Source organism: Mustela erminea, chromosome 16 (genome assembly GCF_009829155.1).
Source record: "Mustela erminea isolate mMusErm1 chromosome 16, mMusErm1.Pri, whole genome shotgun sequence".
In the NCBI taxonomy this organism is placed as follows: Eukaryota; Metazoa; Chordata; class Mammalia; order Carnivora; family Mustelidae; genus Mustela; species Mustela erminea.
In genome coordinates, this window is record NC_045629.1 from 20,955,610 (window position 1) to 20,981,613 (window position 26,004).

General features: G+C 37.4%; 1 protein-coding gene across 6 annotated transcripts in view; it reads left to right on the forward strand.

Moving 5' to 3' along the window:
* Window positions 1-26,004, forward strand: part of PREX2 (phosphatidylinositol-3,4,5-trisphosphate dependent Rac exchange factor 2) — a 337,813-nt gene that overhangs the window by 62,836 nt on the left and 248,973 nt on the right. For 3 of the 6 annotated variants that reach the window (XM_032316155.1, XM_032316150.1, XM_032316154.1), the window contains exons 2-6: window positions 1,756-1,827; window positions 3,169-3,291; window positions 5,677-5,781; window positions 12,599-12,700; window positions 15,856-16,017. In XM_032316155.1, the coding sequence (XP_032172046.1) occupies window positions 1,756-1,827; window positions 3,169-3,291; window positions 5,677-5,781; window positions 12,599-12,700; window positions 15,856-16,017 (564 nt within the window). The remainder of the gene's footprint in view (window positions 1-1,755; window positions 1,828-3,168; window positions 3,292-5,676; window positions 5,782-12,598; window positions 12,701-15,855; window positions 16,018-26,004) is intronic. The other 3 variants (XM_032316153.1, XM_032316151.1, XM_032316156.1) reach the window with 3 other exon arrangements.

The following is a 26,004-nucleotide window of genomic DNA, read 5'->3' on the forward strand; positions in this document are numbered from 1 at the left end:
ACCACTGTTGCACTTTGATATGTGCTACATATTTTTTCTTAGTATGAATGCACACTGCCATTACACAAGTATATTTATGCCTATAAGCTTGTATGTAATATGTATATGTGTGTACTTATATGTGTGTACCTATTAGTAAAGCTGTTTGATAAATTTGTTCATGAAACAATATTTTATAGACCTCTATCTACACATATTTCTATGAAATTTTTGTCATATTCCATTTATGATTATAGTTCTGCATAGTATTTTGTAATTTGCATGTACCATAATATAAATGATTTCCTTATTAATGGGCATTTAGGTTGTTTCCAATGTTTTCACTTTTGTAATTAATATTTCATCCTGTCTGAAAGTTTTCTTGGGATAAATTCATGGAGGTAAGAATTTCTGGGTTAAAGGGTATGCCCATTTAAAAATTTGAGATATATGGTCAAGTTGTTCCCAGAAATGTTGTGCCATTTTATATCCCCCCTTTTTTTAGAGAGGGAGGGGGAGGGGCAGAGGCAGAGACAGAGGGAGAAAGAGAATCTTAAGTAGGCTTCACACTCAGCCCAGACCCTGATGGGTGGCTCTGTCTCACAAGTCAGAGATCAGGACCTGAGCTGAAATCAAGAGTTGGATGCTTAACCAACTGAGCCACCGAGGCGCCCCTGTGCCATTTCATATTCTTACTCCATTGTGCTTGAGGGTGATAACTTTGGAACATTATGAGTAATACTGGGTTTTCTTAATCTCTTAAGTCTTTGTAAATATAGCATGTCAAAAATGGGATTCCTACTTTAATCTTCATTTGTTTGATATAGTATCCAGAGGTTCCCTGGAGACTCTGTGTGCCCTGGGGATTGATGGGCTGTAGTCATACCCCAACTTGGCTGGTAGTGCTTGAAGTTCTTAAGACAGACAAGGGAAACAATGATTTTACCTGGTTACTAGGTGGCTAATGAGCAATGTCTTGAAGACACAAGCCAGATTTGCTGGATGGAAAGTCACTTCTCCATTTCCTTCCAAACTTTCTCTTTTAAGACCCAATATAAATAGCTCTTTCTACTCTTTTCTTCCTTTGCAAAAATAATAGCTTACTTGGTCATGGGTCCAAGCTTAATTAATGACTTATTAAGGAGAGTCCAGATCTTTGAAATACTAAGAAACTTTTTTGCCTACCATAGGGCTTTGGAGAGCCCTGACCTGATCCCAGAAATTCAAAATCTGGCTTTCTAAAACTTGGGAGCGGGTAGTTAGGAAGGGAAGGGAAATCGTTTCCTTCCTTCTTGAAGAGTCACTTTCTTTCTCTCTCTTTCATTCTCTTTCTCTCTTTGACTCCCTACTTCCTTCCCTCAGTCTGTCTCAGTTCCAAAGGATCACCTTGGAATTTCTGAACCCCCCCCTTTTAAAAAATCAGAAGTCCCATTTTTCATTAGATTTTGGTGTGTTGTACTTCACAAGACTTTGAAGTTTAGGAAACATTTGACTCCTAAATGTTTACCACAGAACATTGAGATCGTGGTGGATAAATTTATTCATATATACATGATCACTTTTGGTCTTGCCCCCAAATTCTGAAGGATATAATTCCCAGGGAGAAACCACCATGAACCAGGGTTTCACCTTTTACAACAAAACTATTATTCTTAGTAGTTATTGGGTTTTTAAACTCTGGTTTCCTATAAAAAATTTAGTTCTAATCAACACCCCATTATTTTATTAACCTAATGTTGCCTTCACAATATCTTTTTTTTTGTTTGTTTCATGTAGGCATTCTTACACCGAATGAACCAGTGTGCTGCATCAAAAATTGATAAAAATGTAACAGAAGAAACAGTGAAGGTGAGGAGGCACAATTGGCCCTCAACCCTAGCACACATTCCCTTTTAGTTAAAATTTCTTCTGTGGGATGTTACTCTAGGCTTTTCAGCTTCTCCTCAGTTCCACTGTAAGTTCTGCACCAGTCACTTGTGTGGGCAACCCTGAGATAAAGGGATAGAGGGTTTGGGAAAAGAAACAGAGAGTGATGAGGATGGCGTAGAAGACATGGAACAATTTTTTGCTGAGGCCTTTGGACAGCTTGAAAAAAGGAAGAAAAACAAACCCACGACCAAGAACCTCAGTGTCTGTGAGCAGTGGGGAGCAGAGCCCTAAGTGGGAGCATTGTCAGAGTTGACTTAGGAAGGCAAGATGTGGACAAATGTGACTTCCAATCTTTGATCACCAAAGAGTAAATGATTTGAGTGGTTCCGTGGTGCAGAAAATGTCTGCATAATGTCCCCAACTCAGAAAAACCTGTATAAGCCTTTCCTTTTAGGCTGTAGGAAAGGAAAATGATGAAGAGTTTTATAAAGGGGGAGGTAAATGAAAATTAATTGCACTACTGTTATTATTCATTTAAGCTGCCTAAATTATTATTGATGTTTATTTTTGGTGCCAATTTGCTGTTTTATTTTACCAAAAAAAAAAAAAGTTCCCAAGGATTTTCATAGGTTCTTCTGACTATTTTTTCATAAACTAAAAACAAACTTTCAAATTCTCTTACCATGGGAGCATTTTAGTTTGTGTGCTTTAGGTCGCAAGCAAAAGACACTTATTATTCCAATGACTTGAAGATACTTTACTTCAGCTCTCATTTGGGGACTCCAGACAGAAGAGAAGGTTCAGGACCTGTGACTCAGGGAGGTCGATCAGATTGCCAGGTTCTGTCTAGCTCTTCACTTTGCCATCCAGGTTATCCACTTTGCCCCAGGCCTGGCTCCTCTCATCCCTGCAAAATGACCTTGTAGCTGTCCAAGCTATCACTTCCAGACACAGCACCTTTCCAGAGGGGAAGCTGTCCATTCCAGGATGCCGTTCCAGAGACCAAAGAAGCATTTGCCCCCAAAAGCCTGCCAGCAAATCTGCCTGCACTATGTTACCTGCTGCCCATTCTCACTAATGGGTTGGGGACTGGCTTGGATTTAGTCACTTGGGCTTTTCCTGAGAGCCAGGAATGGGTTCCTGGTTCCCAGAGCTGTGTAGGAGTAGAAAGGATGTCCAGACAAAATTGGTCCTCTGTCCTCTGGGTGGGTGGAAAGGATAAGCATGCCCTGAAATTTTCAGCTTGGAAAGAGAATACCATCCTCTCATGGACTTTCTTTTGACCTGCTTCACTATTGCACTTATTATATTTATTTGTAGATGCTGTTCTCAAACATTGAAGATATCCTTGCTGTACATAAGGAATTTTTAAAAGTCGTGGAAGAATGCCTGCATCCAGAACCTAACGCTCAACAAGAAGTGGGAACCTGCTTTCTTCACTTTGTAAGATCAATTTCTGTTTATTTTAGAAGCTCTGCCCCCCACCCCCCCCCACCCCCCCACCCCAGATTTTAAGGTTTAGCTTTTGGCACAGTAGCATGTGAGAACTCTGTGTAGAAGTAAAATGTGACACGGAAAGTTTGGGGTCTTTTAAGGCCAATGAAATCTTCCACTGAGAGCCAGAAAAGGGGTGAGGGCCTCACATCATCCATTTTATTCAGTGAAGAATAAACAGCCTTTTCTTTTTCCCAACAAGTTAGTTCTTCGCATCCTCTGTAGCTTTGAATCCTAATGAATATTCAGGCTGTTCATAATGAATGGATTTTTATGTTTCTCCCAAACATAGAGCATTTCCCTTTTGAGACAGAAAATCCTTACTCTTATAATGGCGTGATGAGCCTTTTGTGAGTCAGAATGTTCCCTTGTTAATCGGCTGGTGACAAGCCTGCAGGTGAACGAGCTGTGTCACTCTAGGTACACAGACGCCGGAGTCTCGGTGTTTCTCAAGGGTAGTTTCTCAGAAGGCTGTACTGAGTGGTGGAGAAGTATAACCAGTCAGTCCTCAGTTGTTTCAAATTACACATCATGCTCGTGTAATTATTTCTGTCTCTTCGGACAGGATAGTTGAAATTATTTGTGCAATTGATTTATAAAGTAAAAAGTCACCTATAAAATGAAAATTATTTTCAGAACTGAAGGGCATTCATGGCAAAAAAAAATAGTGCTACTATTTATAGCATTCCACTGATGCTAATTTTCAGAACATCCACCTGAATTCCTTTCTGTACCAAAATGCTATATAATTGATGTTTCATTTAAAAATGCATAAGAGTCACAGAAGTCAATTTTTGTTTATTTTTATTTCTATTTAGCCTTTAGAAAGGTAACGGTATATAGTCTCTAGGTCTGTAATTCTGTATGGAGTGGGCAGAGCTGCTTATGTTCTTTTTATAATCAGGAAATACTTCATAAAGGTAATTAATATTAAACGGAGAGAGGCTCCTTAGCGTAGGAAGATCAAGCCGTACTTTCCTTGGGTATGACTGGAAACCATGCATGTTTGTGTCCAGTTAATCCAGATTGTTCCTCTTCATGAAGGAATTCACATCTTCTGCCAGCTGGAGCATTTGCTGCCTTAGTCCAGGGCCTCACATGGGAATCTTGCACTCTGACATCCATTTCCTCAGTAACACACTATGAATCTGTCATCCATGAATTTAGCTAAACTATTTCTGAAGCGTATTTCATTCTGGGTCATACCATCTCTTGAAATAAGTAACTCAATATATTTTTTGCTGGCTATATAAAATAGCACTCAGTGTTGCTTTCCAAATGTATGTCATGGAAATTCCAGAGGGTGTACTTTGGTTCTAATATTTGATCAATTCATTTTCTGTGTCTTCCTTTTATTGGAGCTGCTTTGGTAGATACTAATCCTAGCCACTGAGAGAAAAATCTAATGATGGAAGGATGCTTAGAGGTCATGATGGTGAAATTACTCCCTTTTTAAAAGCACACCTTCTGTGGCAAATATGAAGGCTATTTATTTTGTTCCTACTTGATCACTTTGAGTGAGAGCTATAAACACTAGAAGATCTTTATGTTAATCCTGAATCTGCCTACCACTTCCCATTATGGATTGCCCTTGTAATTTCCACCCAGTGGTCTTAGTTTTGTGTTTTGGAGCTACACAGTGTTGTAAGTCCCATTACACTGTGACAGCTGTCTGAAAGTAGCTACCATTTCCTTACTTTATTATACTAACAAATCATTCTACTTGAAATGACCTCTCATACGTTGTCACAGAGAGTCTCATATTAGAGTAGAGTCTCCAAAGTCCATCATTACCTTAGTCACTTGTTGCTGACTATTCTCATTTGTTCATGTCCCTCCTAAACACAGCTGTCCAGATTGGTGCATGTGAACTGCAGGGTACTAGGTCTCTCTATTCCTGCATGATCAGGCACATGCTTTTCCCTGTTCCTAAAATGCTTTCTTCCCTCACCCTGCCTGGGAATGATGGATTCATCTCTCTGACCCTTCTCAGATACTACTTTTTTTTTTTTTTTTTTTTTTTTAAGCTGTATCTGAACCCTCTCAGGAAAACTAAGTACTCTCTTCTCTGTAATTTGCTACTATTTGGCTCATTTACTTAGTATTGCATATATCATATTGGATTCTAGTTAATATAAACTTTTTTCCTAGATTATTCTTCTTGAATCAGAGAAAATTGATAAAGTGTGCTTAGATACATACATAGAGTAGAGCTCCCAACATATAGTAAATGCATTGGACACATAAAGTATGTTCACAAACATCACACAGGTTAATCTTTCCAAATAGCTACTACCATGACTCTCTCTAACTTATCCTTATTCAAATTCACAGAAAGACAAGTTTCGTATCTATGATGAATATTGTAGCAACCATGAGAAGGCACAGAAATTGCTTCTCGAACTTAACAAAATAAGAACAATCCGCACATTTCTTTTGGTAAGTATATATATGAGTGTTACCATATGCTGTGATTTGTTGCTAGGCCGTCTAAGGAACCAAGGACTAGCATCAGTGTGGTGTAAAAATTACTCCTGGGACAATGCTTTTAAATGTGTCCAGGCTAGGAGACTAGAGTCCCAAAAGACTCTAATCTTAAGAAGGGAGAGTTGGCAGAAGCTCATGGATGGGAAAACACTGATAATGCCCTCTCCTGGCTGACTGTGAATTGTTTGTGAGAACCACAGATTCTTAGTAAGAGAAGACATTTATGCCAGAGTTCATCATCGCTTTTATATCCCTCAGCTCCCTAGGGTTTCATTTACTTTTGCTAAGAGAGCTGTAAGTGGGGCAGTCACAGGAAGGAAGCAGATCCTGGGTATGGTAGAAAAGAAATTTAAAGATTGACCTTTCTCCTGCATAAATTCCTTACTAATTTTCCACAGAAAGAATAAGAATCTATGTTTCATTTCTTCAGGATAGCAGGATAGCAGAAATGCATATTTTGGTAGTAATTTGGACAATTTAATTGCCAGTGAGGACCACATTGTAAGTGTACAATTCAATAATATTTAGCCAATTGTGGAGTGGAGGAACCATCCCCACTACCCAGTTATAGAGATTTCTAGCACCCTGAAAAGTCCCTCATGCCTGCTCATGGCCCATCTCTACAACCCCTGTAAACTTTAGGCAATCATTGATTTATTTTCAATCTCTGTAGTTTGCCTTTTCTGGATAGTTCTTACAAATGGAATCCTTCAATGTAATATTTTACACCTGCTTTCTTTTACTGAGTAAAATGTTTTGAGGTTCATCCCCATTGTGACATGTATCCATATGCCATTCATTTTTATTGCTGGATAGTATTCGTTGTACGGCTATACCATATTTTATTTATCCATTTGCCGATGTATGGACTTTGGTCAGCAAGCAGGTATGATTAATGATGGGCCTTGAAGATCTTTTCAGAGAGAGGTATTAGTATAGAGAAAGTCAGGAAATGTCCAGTTTGAACTGTTTTATAAACGATGCTGAGATGAACATTCATGTACAAGTCTTTGTGTGGATACTTTCATTCTCTTGGATGGATGGTAAGAGTGGAATTGCTAGGTCACAGTAAGTGTATATTTAAGAAACTGCCAAAATGACTATGCCATACACACCAGCAATGTACGTTTCCAGTTTCTTTATATCTTTGCAAACACATGGTATTACCAGTTGCAATTATAGCTGGGTTAGTGGATGTGTAGTTTATCTCAAGATGATTTTTATTTGCATTTCTCTCATGACCATTGATATCAGGCATGCTTTCAATGATCTTATCAGACATTCATATATCCTGTTGGTGAAATGCTTATTCAAATCTTTTGTTCCATTTTTAAATTGAGATGTTTATCTTATATTGAGCTATAAGTGTTCTTTATTTTTGACACAGCTTCTGTATCTGACATATAATTTGTGAATATTTCCACTTGGTGTGGTTTGTTTAAAAATGTTATCTTTTGGAAATCAAAATTCTTACATTTTGTTGAAGTAGGATTTATTAAATTTTTCCCTATGAACATATTTTCATTTTATTTAAGAAGTCTGTATTCAGGTTTTATACTGACTTTGTTAATTTTTTTCCCAAATATTTTACTCTTTTTGATGCTGTTGTAATCGGAATGATCTTAATATTATTTTTTGGACTGTTCATTGTTGCCATATAAACATTTGACTTTTATTTATTTTTGTTTATTGTATATTTTTGTATCGTGTGCTTTAAATTCATGTACTAGTTCTAGTAGTTTTTTATAGAATGAAGTCATCTGCGAGTAAAGACAGTTATATTACTTCCTTTTCAATATAGATGTCTTTTTTTTCCTCCTGGGTTTTGCACTGGTTAGAACCAGTTTACTATTGAATAGAAGTGATAAGAACAGACATGCCTGCCTTGTTCCTGATCTTGGGGGAAATCAATCAGTTTTTCATCATGAAGTGTGATGTTAACTGTAGTCAGAGATGTCCTCTTCCAGTTGAAGAAGTTCCACTATATTTATAGTTTGTCAAGAGTTTTAATTGGAGTTTAATTTTTTGCTTTTTCCGACATAGGTGTTTAAAGCTATGAATTTTGTCCTACACACTGCATTAGCTTTATTCCATAAAATTTTACATGTGTTTTCAGTTTCATTCAGTTATTGAAAAGGTCTAATTTCCTTCATAATATCTATAGTCTATTCTTTAGGGTTTGTCTTGGAAGGCAGTTCTGCATGGGACTGTGTCCCTGCACATTTTCTGAGCGGAGGAACTGACTGCTTTTGTTCTGGCTGATCTTTAAAGGATGTTTATATCATGATATAAAGGATGTTTATATCAGAAGGTAGAGATATTCTCTTCCTCCTAAGCAGTGGGCAGTCACGCCTGCTGCCCTCATGAAAGATTCATGGTTCTTAGCCTCAGGTCTCCTCTCCTGGTGTCCATGTGCATGGGCCACCTGGTCTTCCTTGTGTTGCGATTTGGGAACTGAGTCTTGGCAAACTGGCCCCCAAATAATGATACTCTGGCTACTGCTATTGCTCTAAGGGAAAAAAAGTCCTGTAGCTCTGGCCTAGGAGTTTCACGTGTTCTTCCAGCATCCAGAAATCTCTGGCCGGTTGACTTTTGAGCTTGTCGGTAGGGTAAAATCGTAGAATCATCAGTTTTAACATTCCGTTATTTTATTCCCCAATGTTGGAATTTTCCAGATTTCATCCTGTAGTTGACTTTTTAAATTTAATTCCATTTTGGTCAAAGAACATAATTAAATCATTTAAATCTTTTTAAATTTATTAAGACATTTTTATGGTTTAGCATATGGTCTGTCCTGGAGGTTTTTTTTGTTTTTGTTTTTTGTTTTTTGTTTTTTCCCCCTCTCTGTATGCTTCATGTGTGCTTTAAAACTATGCATATTCTGTAGCTGTTTGGTGGAATGTTCTATAAATGTTAGGTCAGTTTTGTTCATAGTGTTGTTCTTCTCTTGTCTTTTCCTCTAGGTGTTCTGTCAGTTATTGAGGGTAGGATATTGAAATCTATAGGTATAATTGTTAAATTGTCTGTCTTGCCTTTCAATTATGTCAGTTTTGTTTTATATGTATTGGGGCTCTGTTGTTAAATATATACCTATTGAAAGTGCTTGTATTTGTATTTCTATTGATCATAAAATGATTTTCTTTGTCCCTAGGGATATTTCTTTTCTTAAAGTCTGTTTTGGCTGTATTATAGCTATGACACTTCTTGTACTGTTTGTTTATCTTTTTCCAGTATTTTACTTACAAACTATTTAGGTCTTTGAATCTAAAACATGTCCCTGGGAGACAGTATATAGTTGGATCTTGCCTTTTTAAGAAAATTTTATTTAAATTCAATTAGCCAACTATAATACATCATTATGGATCTTGCTTTTTTATCCAGCCTGATCATCTCTGACTTTTGATTGGAGTGTTCCATTCATTGATCTTTAACTGAATTACTGATAACTGTTGTATTGACAGGTACCATTTTACTTTTTTTTCTATATGTGTTTTTGTTGTTGCCCCTCTGTTCCTCCTTTACCTTCCTTAGTGTACTGTTTTATTTCCTCTGTTGATGTCTTTGAACTATTTTTTTTAGGGGGGGGGGTGATTGCTCTAAGAACAATATTCATTTAATTTATCAAGTCTATTTCCTGAAGGTGATTGTTGGTTTTTGTTTGTGGGTTTTTTGTTTTGTTTTGTTTTGTTTTTGTAACTTTCCTGGACTTGATTTAAGAACCTGTGGCTCTTGTATGTACAGCTGCTATCTCTACTCAATTTTTTGTTTTATAATTTAGCCCCTCTTTTTAGGGGGTCACTCCAGTAACTGCTTAACTAGTTCTGTTGGCGATTTGTCAGAGGTGACCAAACATTGTTAATCATCTTGTCTGTGGATCTATGTATTACTTTGGGGGGAGTTGGGGAGACATTCAAAGGGTAGGCAGTTTTCAAGTCAGATCTGGGTTTTTCTTTCCATGGGGACACCCTTTCCCCCTTGGGTCTTTTCTGCAGATGCATAGCCTGATATCTGCTTCAAAAAGGGCTATAATCTCAGGCTAACAGAATTGTGGGCATTCTCCATTTTTCTTTTTCTTTTTCTTTTTTTTTTTTTTTTTTAAAGATTATGTATTTATTTATTTGACAGACAGAGATTAGAAGTAGACAGAGAGGCAGACAGAGAGAGAGGAGTAAGCAGGCCCCCTGCTGAGCAGAGAGCCCTATGCGGGGCTCTATTCCAGGAGCCTGGGATCATGACCTGAGCCGAAGGCAGAGGCTTTAACCCACTGAGCCACCCAGGCACCCCTCTCTGTTTTTCTTATAGAGTGTGCTAACTTTATGGACAACGCCCTCAGGAATGAGACATTTACCCTCTGCAGTCCCACATGAAAGCAGGTTTTCAGGGTCTATCACTATGTCAGGGCCCCTGTGTTGGGGCTATTGCAGCAGAGCCACTGTGGAAGAACCATTTTGATAGGGCCACTGTGCAGGGTGAGCTGAGGAGGGTCGGGGCATGAGGAGGCAGGAGGAAGGTGGGAGAAGCTCTTGTAAGAATGCTATAGACTCCCACCTTTCTTACCTGAAATTTCAGCAGTTTTTCATGAATAAACACTTCTCGTTTTTTTGTTTGTTTGTTTGTTTAACTTTAGTTGATTTCCAGAGCCCTGAAGTTGATATTTTTGACAATTTTGCTGAGGTTACAGTTGTTTTTTTTTTTTAGGAAAAGGATTTACTGATTTTCTCTGCCACAGCCAGAAGAGGCTTCTATGCCACTAAAATTTTAGGGCTTTTTAGGAGGTGTTAGAGCTTCATTGTCTCAGTGAATCCAGTCTGTTCTCAGCACAGTTGACTCTTTGATCCCCTTGATCTAGTTTATTGACTGAATTGTGTCAAGCCATGCCAGTAAAGTCCGAAGAGTGCTGGTTTTTAGATGATCCTGCAGCATAGTCCAGTAGGAAACCTGGCTTTTATAATTCCTGCTCTGGTACTAAGTGACCTCTAATTACCTGAATGACTTTAAGAAATTCATTATATCACTGGTGTCATTTTCCATCTCCATAAAATGGGGGATAATAACAGTCACCCTTGGGAAGACAGGTAAGAGTTTACAAATTTGGTGATGGTATTATTTGGGTACTTGGATATGCTGCCACCATTTTCATCATCAGGGAGATCTCTGGGAGCTCATTTAGAAGATATTCTTTCTGGACGCATGGAGAGAGAGTTGGCTTTCATAAGCCAGTCTAAAGTGACAACCCACCTCTGCTATTATGAAGACAGTTCATGATCTGTACAATCCTATTAGACAAGGAAATAACAGTGTGTTAAACAGTCATGAATTTCTTAGGGTACTTCAACCCAGGGCTAGGGAAAGGGGTGACTGTGTTTATAAGGAGTGCTAATGTATGTAGGGATGCTGAAACATCACTGGAAATACAGTGAGATGTACATAGTTGTGTTTCATACAGTTCCTCTGGGGACAATACCGTGCAGGGTTGGAAAAAATATTTTGAAAAACTGATTGCAATGGGGGATGAAGCCCTCAAAGAGCATGCTTGAGTCAGAACACTTCTTTGCTCCCCTGTCTTCTAAAATGTCTGGGTGAAGTTAAAGGCATGATGTTAGTTTTGCTGACTCGAATACACTAAGTGTATTCGAATAGTGAATATTAGTGACTCGAATACACTTGGCTAAAGCCAAGTTGCTCACGACAGTCGGGGGTGGGGGGCATATACTGTTACCCCCAGTCTTTTCTTTTTCATCCTTTCCTGCTCAGCTCTTGGTCTCTCTTCTCAATGTATGTAGGACAGTAGTCTCAACCCTTGTAAAATGCTGGTATAAAGGTTGCTAAATTATCAGTATGATATTTGAGGAGCCCTTTCCTCCGTTTATTACATATTTATCGACTACTTTCTTTTTGCCAGCCACTCTGATAGGCATTGTAGGAAAAGGATTTGGCACAAGTTTCTAATCTTTTTCTTTTTTAAATTGATGCTTAAACTATAAAATAAAGACCAGATGCTTCAGAGGATATAGGCTTTTTTTTTTTTTTTTTTTAAATCAGAGTTGATTTTCTCTTCTATTTCATCTTATTCTGATCGCTGCTTTTGAGATTTCTCCATTCATCTTGCTTCTCTGGTGATCATACCTGACCTCCTTCTCAGAGACTGGCTGGCCATTGTCACTGATGGGGTATTATAGCTAAAAGTGACTTAGTAATCACTTGGTTAAAACATGACAGTTTCACAGGCAGGAAAACTAGCATTCTGAAATCAACCCAAAGTTACATCACTAGTCAGTGGTAAGGATGTATAGAACCCAGTTGTCTCCAGACCCTGCTCTTTACAACACAGCACAGCACCACAAATCAGCTACAACACAACTCCCTTTATAAGCAGGATTGATCTGTGTATCTTTGTGTCTATTATTTATTTATCCATCAGTCCATTCATCCACCCATCTGTCCATCTATCCATCCATACATCTACCCATCATTTATTCCTCCATCTCTATCCTATTTCTTTTTCCTCAGACTTCTGAGGATAGTACATAAAAATTAATTTTAAAGGTATGTGTTTAAAACACATTTTGGTTTCTATAACTAACATGATATGAAAATACTTCTCTTTGTCATCTGTAAATATTCTTTGTGATTTCACAGGCTCATCTGAGAGAAAGAAGGTATAAAGACAGGCTTTCACAAGTTTTTAGCAGAAAATGTTATGATAGAAGAAAATTTCATGGCTTCAGCTTTAAAATATTGTGATTAATTATTTTTATTTCCACTGCAGAACTGCATGCTACTTGGAGGACGGAAGAATACAGATGTTCCCCTGGAAGGATATTTAGTAACACCAATACAAAGAATTTGCAAATACCCTCTCCTTTTGAAGGTATTTTATGTGTTTATTTCACTGCAGTATCTTCCTTGTATCTGCATATTTTGTGCATATTTTGCTTTAAAAATTTTTTCTTTTAAATAATCTGATTTTCTGAAGAAAGAACAGATCATAGTTACTAGGGAAAATAGCTATTTCATCACATCTATATGGATTAGGAAACAAATCTTTTAGGAAAAGAGGCTTTTAGTGCTCTTTGTAGAAAACTTATCAATTTGAGTTTTATTTTGAGTAAATGCATTAGTTTCAAGATAGATCCCATTAAATACTTTATGACAAGTTTATATTGCATATTATCTACAGGGTTCGTTATCTTAAGTAAATCTACTATTGTTGTATTTTTTGACTTCCCCTTATACTGGTGTCTTCTTGATGCTAATGAACTTAAAGTGAAAGTTACATAATTTCACAGTTTGGTTTTTGAATCAGTATTACAAGGAATGTTGTGGGTCACATGGGACAATAAATGGTAGGATGTAGAATGACCATGCTAAGCAAGTACTGCCTCTGGACACATTGCCTCATTACAATGACTAAAAGTGTTATTGTGAAAAACGTATTTTAATGTGCTAATTATGCTTGTACTGTAAGAATATGTGAATAGATTAGAATAGCAATTCTGGAAATGGTGCTTCTTGGAACTACAACAGCAGTTTGGGTTGGTGGTTGAGCACGGGAGCTCTGAGTTCAGATCCTAAGTATTCTGCTTACTAGCTATGTGACTGAACACATAATCTAACTTCTTAAAGCCTTGGGTTTTTATTAATGAAGCAGAAATAATGATGATGAAATTGTAGCGTATGTCTGCAAGGATGTGTATAATGGATGTGTATGTCTGTGTATGTGTGTATATACATACATATATATACACATATGGAAAATGTATTACATAAAAATAGTAATTAAACTGTTATGCAAATCATTTAGCACAGTATGTACTCCGTATATGTTAGCTATTATTATTCATATATATTTGATTCTGATTTATCTTAATAGTTTAACTACTTCTTTAAATTTTTAAACATTTAAAATATTTCAATATGTTATGCACATATTAACTGGTGTTCTTATTGATTTACTTTTTGAGAAACAAATGTAAGGAATTTGAACTTAAAATACATTTTTTAACTACAACTTCCATGAGTTGCATAACTGGGTTTTATGTAAAATTTCTTTGAAAACAATTTCTCCTTATTAAAAAACAAGTTAAAATTGCTTGCTTAAGCCACAGAGGGAAGCTAACATGGGGATCTTCAGTTCTGCAGACCTTTAATATGGTCTTCAGTACAGGAAGGTTGGGGCAAACATGACTCCTGTCTTTCTGAGAGTCCTTTCAGACTCTTGACTTGGTGACTCAGATCACATCAGCTATTCCTGGACCTGATTTTGGAATCCCAGGCATTTGTTTGTTTTAAGAGTCAGAAGGGATAGTGATATTAAGAGAAGGATATCACGCTAAGTAGTTGTTCTAAATCACTTCTGGATGGGGATGACCACCAGATAGGGTTGGCTGATCTGACCTCTCAAAAGATAGAATAATGGACACCTCCTTGCTTAGGAAGAAAACGATCAACTCAGAGCTCCTTCGAGAAGGGGAAAGATGCCATCTTTCCCCTTCTTTGGATGATTATCTTCACAAAGAAAGATGAAGAAACTATTTACTTGTGTAGTAGATATGTTGGTGTTGATAATTTTTTTGTTGTTGTACCATTGTGCTGATAGTCTCTGATTTTGGTTGGTTTTATTTATTCAGAGAAAAACATTAGGGGTTAGGCTATATGTTAAACAATCTATTGCTCATATTTGTGGGACTTGAAATTATTGGTGTGGCCATCCAGTACAGCGTTCATAGAAAGTAATTGACAAAAGATTATTACTAGTCATTTTTCTTGCTATTTCACATTGTCTACATTCATGTCTCAACTTCATGGATACCCACTGGGCACAATTCCATAGGACCTCAAATCACAGTCTGCAGACTGACTTGACCACTTCACATAATTTACAAATACTTCTGCACTTTAGAATTTTTAGAGAAGCCAGCATATCTCTTTTATGGATTTGTGATCCAACATGAGTTTTTAAATCTTGTCTTGGGAGTGATGTAATATGTATTCTTCTGGTGCTAGCTCTGCCGAATGGAGTGTGAACATACTGAATGCGGGGTCAAAGTTTATGGCAGATGTTTCAACAGTAACAGACCTCAAGAGAGTATAACAACTGCATAGTTTCCCACTGGATGTTAAGAATTAAGAAAATTATTTTAAAGACTTGCCCCAGGATTTCTGTAATTGTGTTAGTTACGTGATGATGGCAACTGTAGTAAAGAAACAAATGACTAATTAAAAAGCAATGCGGTCACAACTGTCTAGACAGTGGGTGAAGATGTTTAATTTTGTGCTTTAAAACAACAAACAAAACCTTTTAATATATTTAAAAGATTAAAGATCATGCTTGCTCTGATATCCTGAATGGAAAAAACATAAAATGCCAAAAAAACCCCAAAATCAAAACAACAACAACAAAAACTATTGAGGGGCATATGGCAATTCATTCATTGAAGAAAGTGAAACCGAGCTATTGGTGAAAATAGCATAAATTGTTCCGTTAGTGACGGAGTATCATGGAACTTGTAAATTATTTATTTTTCTAGAGTATAAAACGTTATTTAAAATTTTTGCTTTATTTATGGCATGTTTTTGTAGTTTCTCAAAAGTGTGTTAGGAAATAAGGCATTGAAATTATTTTTGAAATTATGGGACATATTTATTTAAAGACTTACTGTTCTACTAAGAGTCTAAGAAGACATACAGAGTTCTATTTCTGTTGGAGCAGAGGTCAATCTTAGAAACAAATTACATGCTGCAGGTGAGATATTTGACAATTCAAAAGGAGAAATCTAATTTAGTTTTTAAAACAAAATAATTTAAGGCAAAAAAAATTAAAGGAGCTGCAAAATTTGTGTCAGGGTAACGTATATTCATTGATTCAACCTTTCGTTTTTTGATCTGAATTTTAGTGGAGTTTGTGATGTCCCTTCTGAAAGTAGCTCTCACGATCTCTGCAGTTCTCATTTCCTGGTCATTCTGAACCTGCTGTACCAGAAAGCTGAAGATCAAAGGGAGATTTGTTTTTTTGTGTATAAACAGGAGTTGCTGAAGCGGACTCCAAGGAAACACAGTGACTACGCAGCAGTAATGGAAGCCCTCCAAGCCATGAAAGCTGTCTGTTCCAACATAAACGAGGCCAAGAGGCAGATGGAGAAGTTAGAAGTTTTAGAGGAATGGCAGTCTCACATTGAAGGCTGGGAGGTACATTCATTCTACTCAACAATGGAGCTTAAAATAGTTTTGTTATGTCTTATGCTACGTGTAGAATTGTTGACATTGGATGGAGCCATAAATGGTCATTTTCCCAGATAATGCCAGAGGGCTGTAACCATTTCTGCAAAGTGCTGTCATTATTATTTTTAAATATCTTTAGAGTGACAGTTAATTGACTTAATATCAACCTGAAAGCTTTGTCATAGAGCCATCTAATATTGTGTGGGCTATGAGCTTTGGTATTTTAGTATTTGTGCATCTTGATTATCCTTTTCTCTGCCCTCCTTTGGTCAGTAAGTTCATAGCCTGAATCCTGAGAGAGTAAGGAAGGGGAGTAACGCTCTGTATGTGTTCTAATGATACTGTTATTTTCAGATTTTAAATTAGGTGTTTGATGATGAATTTCATTTTAAGGCCACTTAATCTCTTAAATTGCATTTCATTGCAATTATTTCATCATTTCTAAATGAAGAAACATCTGTGATGTAGTTTTTAAGGTCCATTCAAGATGAAAAGTCTTATGGATTTATGACTCATTGGAGAAAGATTTTTTTTAATGATTAAAAAAAGCAAACAAAGAGTGATATCAGACTCTATGTTTTCATCCATGGTAACTTTGAATCCCTATTATTTCATGGGGTTGGAGCCCTATGTTATTTTAATGCTATATAAAGCATAAACTAAAATTTTGTCTTTAAATTGACTTAACTGAGATGAGATGAGCTTTCAACTGGGATCATTTATTTTTATAAAGTAAAGCAATTAAGACATTTTTTAAAGGTATTGAGAAGATTTAAAATGTTTCCAACCAAATAATGTATCACACAAATTCAAGTGGATTGCTTTTTATCTTTAGGACCTTATAATTAACTGATTTGTTTCGTATCTTCAATAGGTTGGTTTCCATTTAGATCTAAAATTATATCCACTCAGATTTGCAAAGAAACCTCAAACGTTGACTTCTGGGAATTCCCCAGTTTACCCACTCTTCACCATGAAACTTTTCAAATCCAACTGGGATCGAAGTTTTCTCTTCATCTATATTCTTTCATTTCAAGTGTCCAGGGTGACCTTGCATTTCAGCATGAATACTACTTATTTTAGTCAGTTAAAATGGTTGTGTGTTTTACAGTTGATTCATGATGATAATTCCTTTCCTGGGGAGCGGTTGTCCTGCTGAGTTGAGAAAAATGGACTGAAGTTTGTTTTTGTCGTTCTGTTGTCACTCGAGCATTGGAAGAAAAACTGGACGTGCTTTAAATTGCAGGGTTTCTCATTGATATCTGCCAGGCCTTTTACCAAAACAAAACCTCACAGATTCTACTCGGTACTCTAGGGGAATGGAATCTGTCATAATTTTGTTCCTCCTCATGTATATTCTAAAAAAATTGTATCTACTGCAGAATTAAGAGATTCTTTAAAAAGTTGATATTTCTTGCTCTGGGCATGCCAGTTACTCAAAGGAAGAATGTGTGTGGATCATGTTCCATTACTTACAGCCCCTAACAGGGGGTGCCTCAATCTCACCAGCTCTCTGTGTTTACAACAAACAGTTGAAGTGCAAGAGGAAAATGCAGCCTCAGGACAGAGGAAACTGGCTGCAGGAAATCAGATATGACGACAGTTCCAGCAGGCACAGAGGAGATCACTAGTGTCGGGTCCCAAAAAAGGGCAGCAATGTAGATTCTATCTGAGTAGGATTTGAATATAATTGTGTAAGACACAGCCAGGCTGCTTTGGGGGGTTTTGGGACGTTGAGGGAACGCAGCTTGGAGGAAGAAGGCCCAGCTAACTGCTTGGCAACTTTTTTTTTTTTTTTTTTTTTTTTGCTTGGCAACTTTTGGTAAGAACATGATTCCTCATCTCAGTCCACCAGCTTGGAGAGAGGGGGAAAGCTCTTATAATACTCACACCTGATCTGTTCCTGGAAGCTTTGGAGAAACTGCTGATAGGACTCCGATTTGTCCAGGAGAAAGGGTAGACTTATAGGATGAATGCAGGCCCTGGGAGGGAAGGGGGATAGTTACAGAGCTTTCTTCGAATTGCAAACAAAGATTACTGCTCAGCTTGCAGACAGCTTTGTTCCATGTTTAGAGTAGCTCTAGTGGGTTTAGGACATGGCCAAGGGCAGGTGTCGGGTGGCATGCGGGCCAAGAACGGAGAGTTCCCTAAAAAGCCTTAAAGGTGAGAAGTCTTGAGCTAAGAAGGCTGGGAAACAACTCCATGTCTAGTTCCTTCCCCAAGCTCCTGCAGACCCTTGAGGACCACCTGAGGGATGACACACCTGTTCCAGTAATTAAAATTTCTTGAATGGGATCTGAATCTGATATACCATGAATTAGCATTATTTTCACCTTAGGTGGATTATTTATTTCAAGTAAGTCACTTAATTATCCAGTCTTATTTTCCCATTAATGAAATAAAGGCTTTTTATAGTGAAATCTGTCCGGTATCTTGCCTGTCTAATATTCTGTGCTATAAATTATCATTACATTCCTTTATGTTGAATTTAGGTAAACAAGTGATTGAAATCTATGGTCCCAAATTAGATGACATAGAGCTGAAGCCTGATTTTCAAGCCGACTTCATCTCTAGTCTGGACTCTAACCCTTACTATGGGGATGACGCATCAGACCTCTCCCATATACTATGTGGGTTATTACAGGAGTGAAACGAAATAAGTGGAAGTGCTTTGAATACTGTAAAATCCTATGCAAATGAGTAGTATTTTAAAGCTCTGGTTCAATGGTAGGATTTTGCCCTTGAGAAATTCCTATTTGTCTAATACATTCTCCTGACTACTGAAGGTGTTATATCACTTCAGTTAAGGTTAGATAGTTCCAAGTCACAGAAACTAAAAGAAAAATTAATTTAAAAAGATATGGGGTAGCTCACAGAATCAGTAGAAAAGCTACACTCTCAAGGGTGTCTAGGCAGCCAGCGCTGGTAAGTAGGTTCATCAGTGCCCTGACTAAAATGAATAGACTCTAATAATTTTTTTTACCATTCTATTATATCACTCAAGATTCAAGATCAAAATCTAAGATTCCTGTAGTCTTGCCTAGGGGAGGACAGAGGTCCTTGTTGGCCAGTTAGCCACTTTCCTTTTGAGGAAAGGCTGATCTTCCATTGTATGCAATCTTGGTGAACCCTTAACAGTTTGCTGAGGTATTATAATCCCCATTACACAGATTTAAAAAATGAAGGCCACATGATTTACCCCAAGTGCTTACAGCTAATGGATGGCAGAGTCTAAACCTATATTCCTTGTCACCATGTAATATTGTATCTTCTCAGAAAAAAGTTAAGCTAATTCTTTAGATTAAGTTGATTGCTTGCCATTTAGAAGTAAATTGACTTTGGAAATTAGGTTTTTGTCATCATTTACATAGTGACTGCCATTACAGAAGATCTGTAGTTTAATTGCTCATATTTGAAGTTCTGCCTTTTATTAGTATAATTTATATCTCAGTTTTATGTCTTATCCAACATTCAGAGCATTGCACAGGATATTCTGCCAAAGGTAATTGGAGGGCAATGATCAGTGTGCTTGGAAAGGTAGTTCATTAGTTGTTTAATCAGAGTCACTGATTCATTTCATAGAACAGGATCAGTCGCCATCTTGGTCTGCTTTTTGGCTGATTGATAGTATTGTAATGGTAACTCTAATCTTTGGAATCATAATGAACTCTATCAACAAGGGAGTATCAAAAAGCATTATATCACTTGGTAATTCAGCTTTATACCCATGATAGCATTGTTTGGAATAGATCTCTCAAATCTGAAAAAAATCATATTAAAAGATAAGAGGGAGAATTATTAATATATGAAGGTGCTGGAAAAAATAAGATCAAAATAGTTACTGCATTTTACGAAATAGAAAGAAACAGAATAGAAATTTGACACCTCTTGGCTTTCTACATGGAGAAATATAATGGCACAAAATAATTTTAACATCCATTTCCTGCTTTACATATGATTAAGTTTGTGTCTGACAATATATTGACTTCAAGTCATGTTCTCTTACTTTATGGGTGTGAGTCTAACAGAGGTTTTGATGAGAATTTTTTTTTTTTCTTTTCTACAAGGTGATTTGGTAGATACAAATTTGTCTACTGCCTTGAGACAGAATTGATAGATGGCCCTTGTTACTTCAGGATAGGTGGTTTGGGAAGAAGGCCATTGAAAGTCAATCTGTGTAGAAAGGGAGCAGAATTTCCTAAGTGAGAGGGGGCGAAGCTTGATTGGGACTTCATTTCGGTAAAACGAACATTAATGTTGTTAGTTTTATCTAATATATGACAGAATCTAGGTTAAACATCAGTTAATAAATTGAATCTCAAAAAGAGTGAACCAAATGCTGAATCTTGCTGGGCGGCATACATTTTATGACATTATATGATAAAATGACGTGATATTCTTCATTTCATGTTTAACTTTTCTAGTAGTTTTAAAAGATTTTTTGAAAAAATATTCAAATGCTTCATTCATTTTCTCGAGACACTCCTTTGATATTGAAACCATTCTCTTATGAGACGCCCACCTAGTTGTCATTCTTGTCAATTTTCTTTTCTTCCACAGTGAGTGGGTCTAGCTCTTGTTAGATCGTCATCTGTCAGTGCTTTGTATATGATTGGGGGAAGTTTCAGAGCCTCCTGTCATCCTTCTTCTTTGCCAAGATTATGCCTTCTCTCTGCAGTCTGCGTTTTTCTGGTATTGACATTCAACATTTAGTTGACAAGATGAATGGGGTAGACTCTGGTGTTAAGCAAGGAGTGCTGACAATGGGGTCAGATAATTAGTGACTAGTTTCCTATTATAGTGATTTTTTGCCTCCTCATAGCTACAAAGAATCAGTAATGAACCCTTACATAACATATTAAGAGAACCTAACATAAAAAGATTTAATCTTTCAAATAATCCAGATGTGGTTTAGCAATATTATTTTCGTTGGGTCTTTTTCAGAGGTGGGGCTTTGTTCTATTGTTGCAGTGTTTCATAAATCATTTTAATGATTGAAGACACACTGGAAATTAGAAAAGGAGCCATAAAATAAATACACATGCTCCTGACTGTCTTTTCTGGGTGTTGTCATTTTCTGAAAGCATACTTTGGCATCTAACTAGTGTCCATCTATAGAAATTCATTATATTCCACATTAAATTAAATTAAATTACATTAAATTCTGTAATGATGCTTTGAATTTACTAGTCTTTCATGTATGCTGACTGTATAATTTATACCTGATTATACCTCAAATTATAGAATCAAAATTATTCAACTTCTTAACAAATTAGATTCTGAATTGTCACCATTTTCTGACTGGATCTTGACCATGAGCCACCCACAGTGGGAAGGGGAGCCGTTGGTGAGGAGTGTTGCCAACATGGACTGCCTCTGGGTCCTGGCTTTAGTGACTGAAGTCATGGTTTGCTCCATCCATTTCAGACTGATCTTTTCACCCTATAGGAAGGTGATACTGAAATGGTGTACTTTGTAAGTTTGACAAAGAAAATCCCTAAAGAATGATTGAAACCTGAAATCACGGCATGGAATGAACTCTATAGTTAATGATAAACAAATAATCATACACCCACAGCTATCTCTAAGAGTGTTAATTCATGCCAGCTTTCATTTTGTTGATACTCTGCTACTGCAGTGATCACACTGCATTTATTTCTATGCTTTCATATCTGTTTCTTCCACTGGTATCGGGAACAGGGGTCATATCCCAAGCCTTTGCACCTGCTGGGACCAAGGTGAAGGAGGAGGGATGACATAGGTTTCCACAGACTGGACTAGAAAGAGAAGCTTTTGGAAGGAGAGGCACTGGGTGAGTAGATTCCCACCCATGGTGCAGTTATTAGTGGATGGTTACTTCTCCCCTTGAACTGCCACTCAGCCTTCTTTTCCTGATTTAATAAAAGTGGTCAGGATTAGAACCATCCATGGAACTTCCTTGCTGGGGCTTTGCTGTATTTAGTTCTATATATATAATTCATCACAGGTGTGATTTTACATGATGAATGTTTCTTCTTAAAGGGAAATGCATGTTAAAAGGATAAATCATCTAGATAAAAAAAAGTACATTATTTTGGTTATTTATTTTTTAAGAGACTGTTGAGACAACAAAACTCTGAATCATATGGGTAAACACATTATTTAAAAATATCTGTTTTGGGGCGCCTGGGTGGCTCAGTGGATTAAAGCCTCTGCCTTCGGCTCAGGTCATGGTCTCAGGGTCCTGGGATTGAGGAGCTCCACATTGGGCTCTGATCAGCAGGGAGCCTGCTTCCCCTCTCTCTCTCTGCTTGCCTTGCTGCCTGCTTGTGATCTCTCTCTCTCTCTCTGTGTCAAATAAATAAAATCTTAAAAAGAAAATCTGTATTGAATATGTACATATACATATTATATTATGGGTAATAGCTTTAGGATAGTTCAAAATTAATGATTTATACAAGCCCTTTTACTTTTTAAAAGTAATTGTTTTATACCTTGCCTCTTAAATGTTGGTTTATGACTCTGATCTATCACTGTACTGTTAAAATAGCTTATTTTCATGGGCAATATTTTTTTCACAGACACATGAAATTCCATCTTTTTTTTTTTTTTAAAGATTTTATTTATTTATTTGACAGAGAGAAATCACAAGTAGATGGAGAGACAGGCAGAGAGAGAGAGAGAGAGGGAAGCAGGCTCCCTGCTGAGCAGAGAGCCCGATGCGGGACTCGATCCCAGGACCCTGGGATCATGACCTGAGCCGAAGGCAGCGGCTTAACCCACTGAGCCACCCAGGCGCCCTGAAATTCCATCTTTGTAAAAGTATTTCTATAGGTTTGATTTTTTCCCATAGTGAAATAATCTGCCGCCTTCAACATCTACTTGGTGACCCATGAAAGACTGTACAAAACTGATCTAACCAAACATCTTTCCCTTTCTTTTATCTTCCTGCCTCCTGTCCTCCCTCCATCTTTCTTTCCTTCTTCCTTCCTTTCTTCCTCCCTCCCTCCCTTCCATCTCCTTCTGTCCCTCTGTCCCTCTCTCCCTCTTGCTTCCTAAAACTTTACAAACAGAGAAGCCAACTTGTTAGAGATTTATAACAGGAAAAAATGTTTAACACATTGTCTGGCATGTTATAGAAATGTTAAAACCCTGACTTCAGTATTCATCTAGAGAGAAGTGTTTATCATACATGATTGTTCAGTGACTAAATATGGAATTGCCAAAGAACATAGTTCTAGATTTAAAAATTAGCATCAATTTTCAAAATGAAGATAAAACACTAACTAGGTTATGTAATATTATTTAGGTGTAAGTGAATATTCACCAGTGATGAAATGTACCAGAGGTGACCATGTGGTATATTTGCGACCATGGTAACATGATCAATGCCTATCTGCTCTGGGACTAGGAAGCAGTCAGGACTACCTCAGGCAGAGACCTGTGCTCACCTCTATCTCCCTGTCAGCAGGGTTGCCATCCGATGCACTTGAGCACCTGGATTCAGGTACCCAAAGCCTCCAAGGCAATTTTACTTAGAGTGTTCCACATGCATCGGCATTTACTGGAACGACCTGGGGAACCTTCCCTTAAGGTCCTACCTTACCTCCTACAGAGGTAGGACCTTAAGGGAACCTGGGAATTTCAAGAAGTGTATCAGGTGTGTCTCCCAAACTCTAAACTTTGAGAACCATTGCCCTAGAGGCTTTGCTCTCTTCTGATGATCTGCCTGGCTTGTTTTACTGCTTCCACATTTTTAATATTCTAGTTCACTTGCCTGACGTTGTCATTTTGATAGACTTTAGTGCTCCTAACTCTTACCTAGAAATCTGATGTTCATAGCCATACTTTATTTCAATTTCTTCTGTAAATTTTGTACCTTGACTTCTTTATTCCTAACTCCAGGGGATTTCTAGGTAAATGAAAAAAAAAATGCATGTAATTTCAAAATATCATAAATTTCATCTACTTTAAAGATAAAGTTGTGAGGTTTTTGCTTTGTTTTCTTTTGTTTTAGCTACAGAGAAAGATAGATTTATCATGTAAGCAAGGGGGAAATTACCACAACATTATTTAAAAAGAGACACTTATTAAGTGTCTACTTGTACATGGGATGGATTTGAAGTGAGAGATGTATCATGACTATACAGAAGACTGTATATACACTTGGTCAAATTTTTAATATTTGTAACATTGTACATCTCTGTGGTTAAAAGATTCTTTTTTTTTTTAAAGATTTTATTTATTTATTTGACAGAGAGAGATTACAAGTACACTGAGAGACAGGCAGAGAGAGAGAGAGAAGGAAGCAGGCTCCCTGCTGAGCAGAGAGCCCAATGCGGGACTCCATCCCAGGACCCTGAGATCATGACCTGAGCCGAAGGCAGCAGCTTAACCCACTGAGCCACCCAGGCGCCCCGTGGTTAAAAGATTCTTAATGATTTCTACTTGCCATTGTCTTAGTAATAATGCGCAGATTCAGTCATGGTAAATCAAGAGCACAATGGTTCTTCTTTACCACTTACAGCTTATACACATGGTATAAAGAGAAATGCTATAGGCCATTCATATAGAAGGAGTTTTTTAGACAAATGTGTATGTTCAACACAGATTCCTTTAAGTGTATAAGCAATTCTCTGGGAATTATTTAATGGAGATTTCATATGATAATAGTAGATTACTATTATCTATTACTATATTACTATTCTACTATGGTAGAAGATGGTAAAGGTACCTACTGTTCTGATTCTTTTTTTTTTTTTTTAAAGATTTTATTTATTTATCAGAGAGAGAGAGGGGAGAGAGCGAGCACAGGCAGACAGAATGGCAGGCAGAGGCAGAGGGAGAAGCAGGCTCCCCTCCGAGCAAGAAGCCCGATGTGGGACTCGATCCTAGGACGCTGGGATCATGACCTGAGCCGAAGGCAGCTGCTTAACCAACTGAGCCACCCAGGCGTCCCTACTGTTCTGATTCTTAAAGCTTGCTGTTAAATATTAAAGACATATCACTTCAGTGATAGAAATGTCTCAGTAGGATTTAGTAAAATATAATATGAGTGATGTTATGTTTATAGTGTGAGATATACTTTAAAACATAACAAGATTGTTGGGCTTGATGTCATTACCCCACAAAGTTTCATTAATAGATTATTAAACAGATGCTTTGGGCTGTTTTTGAAAAGAAGTGTTTTACCTCACAGAGTTCAATTAATATTATTCTGATTTTTGATCAGGAGCTAGGAGCTAATGGGAACTTATGGTAATGACTTAAACATAATGTAGCTTTAAAGATTTTTAAAAAAAATTTTATTTATTTGACAGAGAGAGAGAGCACAAGTTGGGGGCAGGGAGAGGGAGAGGCAGGCTACCTGCTGAGCAGGGAGACTGACTTAGGGCTCTATTCGAGGACCTTGGGATCATGACCTGAGCTGAAAACAGACAGTTAACCAACTAAGCCACGCAGGTGCCCCCAAACATAATGTATTTGTATATTAGTAAGGGGTTTGAGAGTTTGCTATGATACCAATCTAGATTAAATCACAAGTTGAACTATCTAGGGGCGCCTGGGTGGCTCAGTGGGTTAAAGCTTCTGCCTTCTGCTCGGGTCGTGATCCCAGGGTCCTGGGATCGAGCCCCGCTTCGGGCTCTCTGCTCAGCAGGGAACCTGCTTCCCCCACTCTCTCTCTGCCTACTGTGATCTCTGTCTCTCAAATGAATAAATAAAATCTTGAAAAAAAAAAAGTCAAACTGTTTAAGCATACAATAGAGGAAAATCATCTAGAGGCATTGTTGACTAATGGAGCACTTTGAATTAGTTGTCAGATGGGATTGCCATAGATGTGTTAATACAATCTTATAGAATCAAGATATATATTGTAGGGGACTGAAGAAATACTGATATCACTACATGATTTATTCTCCAGCTTGCATCTGAGTGGTAGTGTTCACTTCTAGAGATGTTCCATATTAAGGGAGA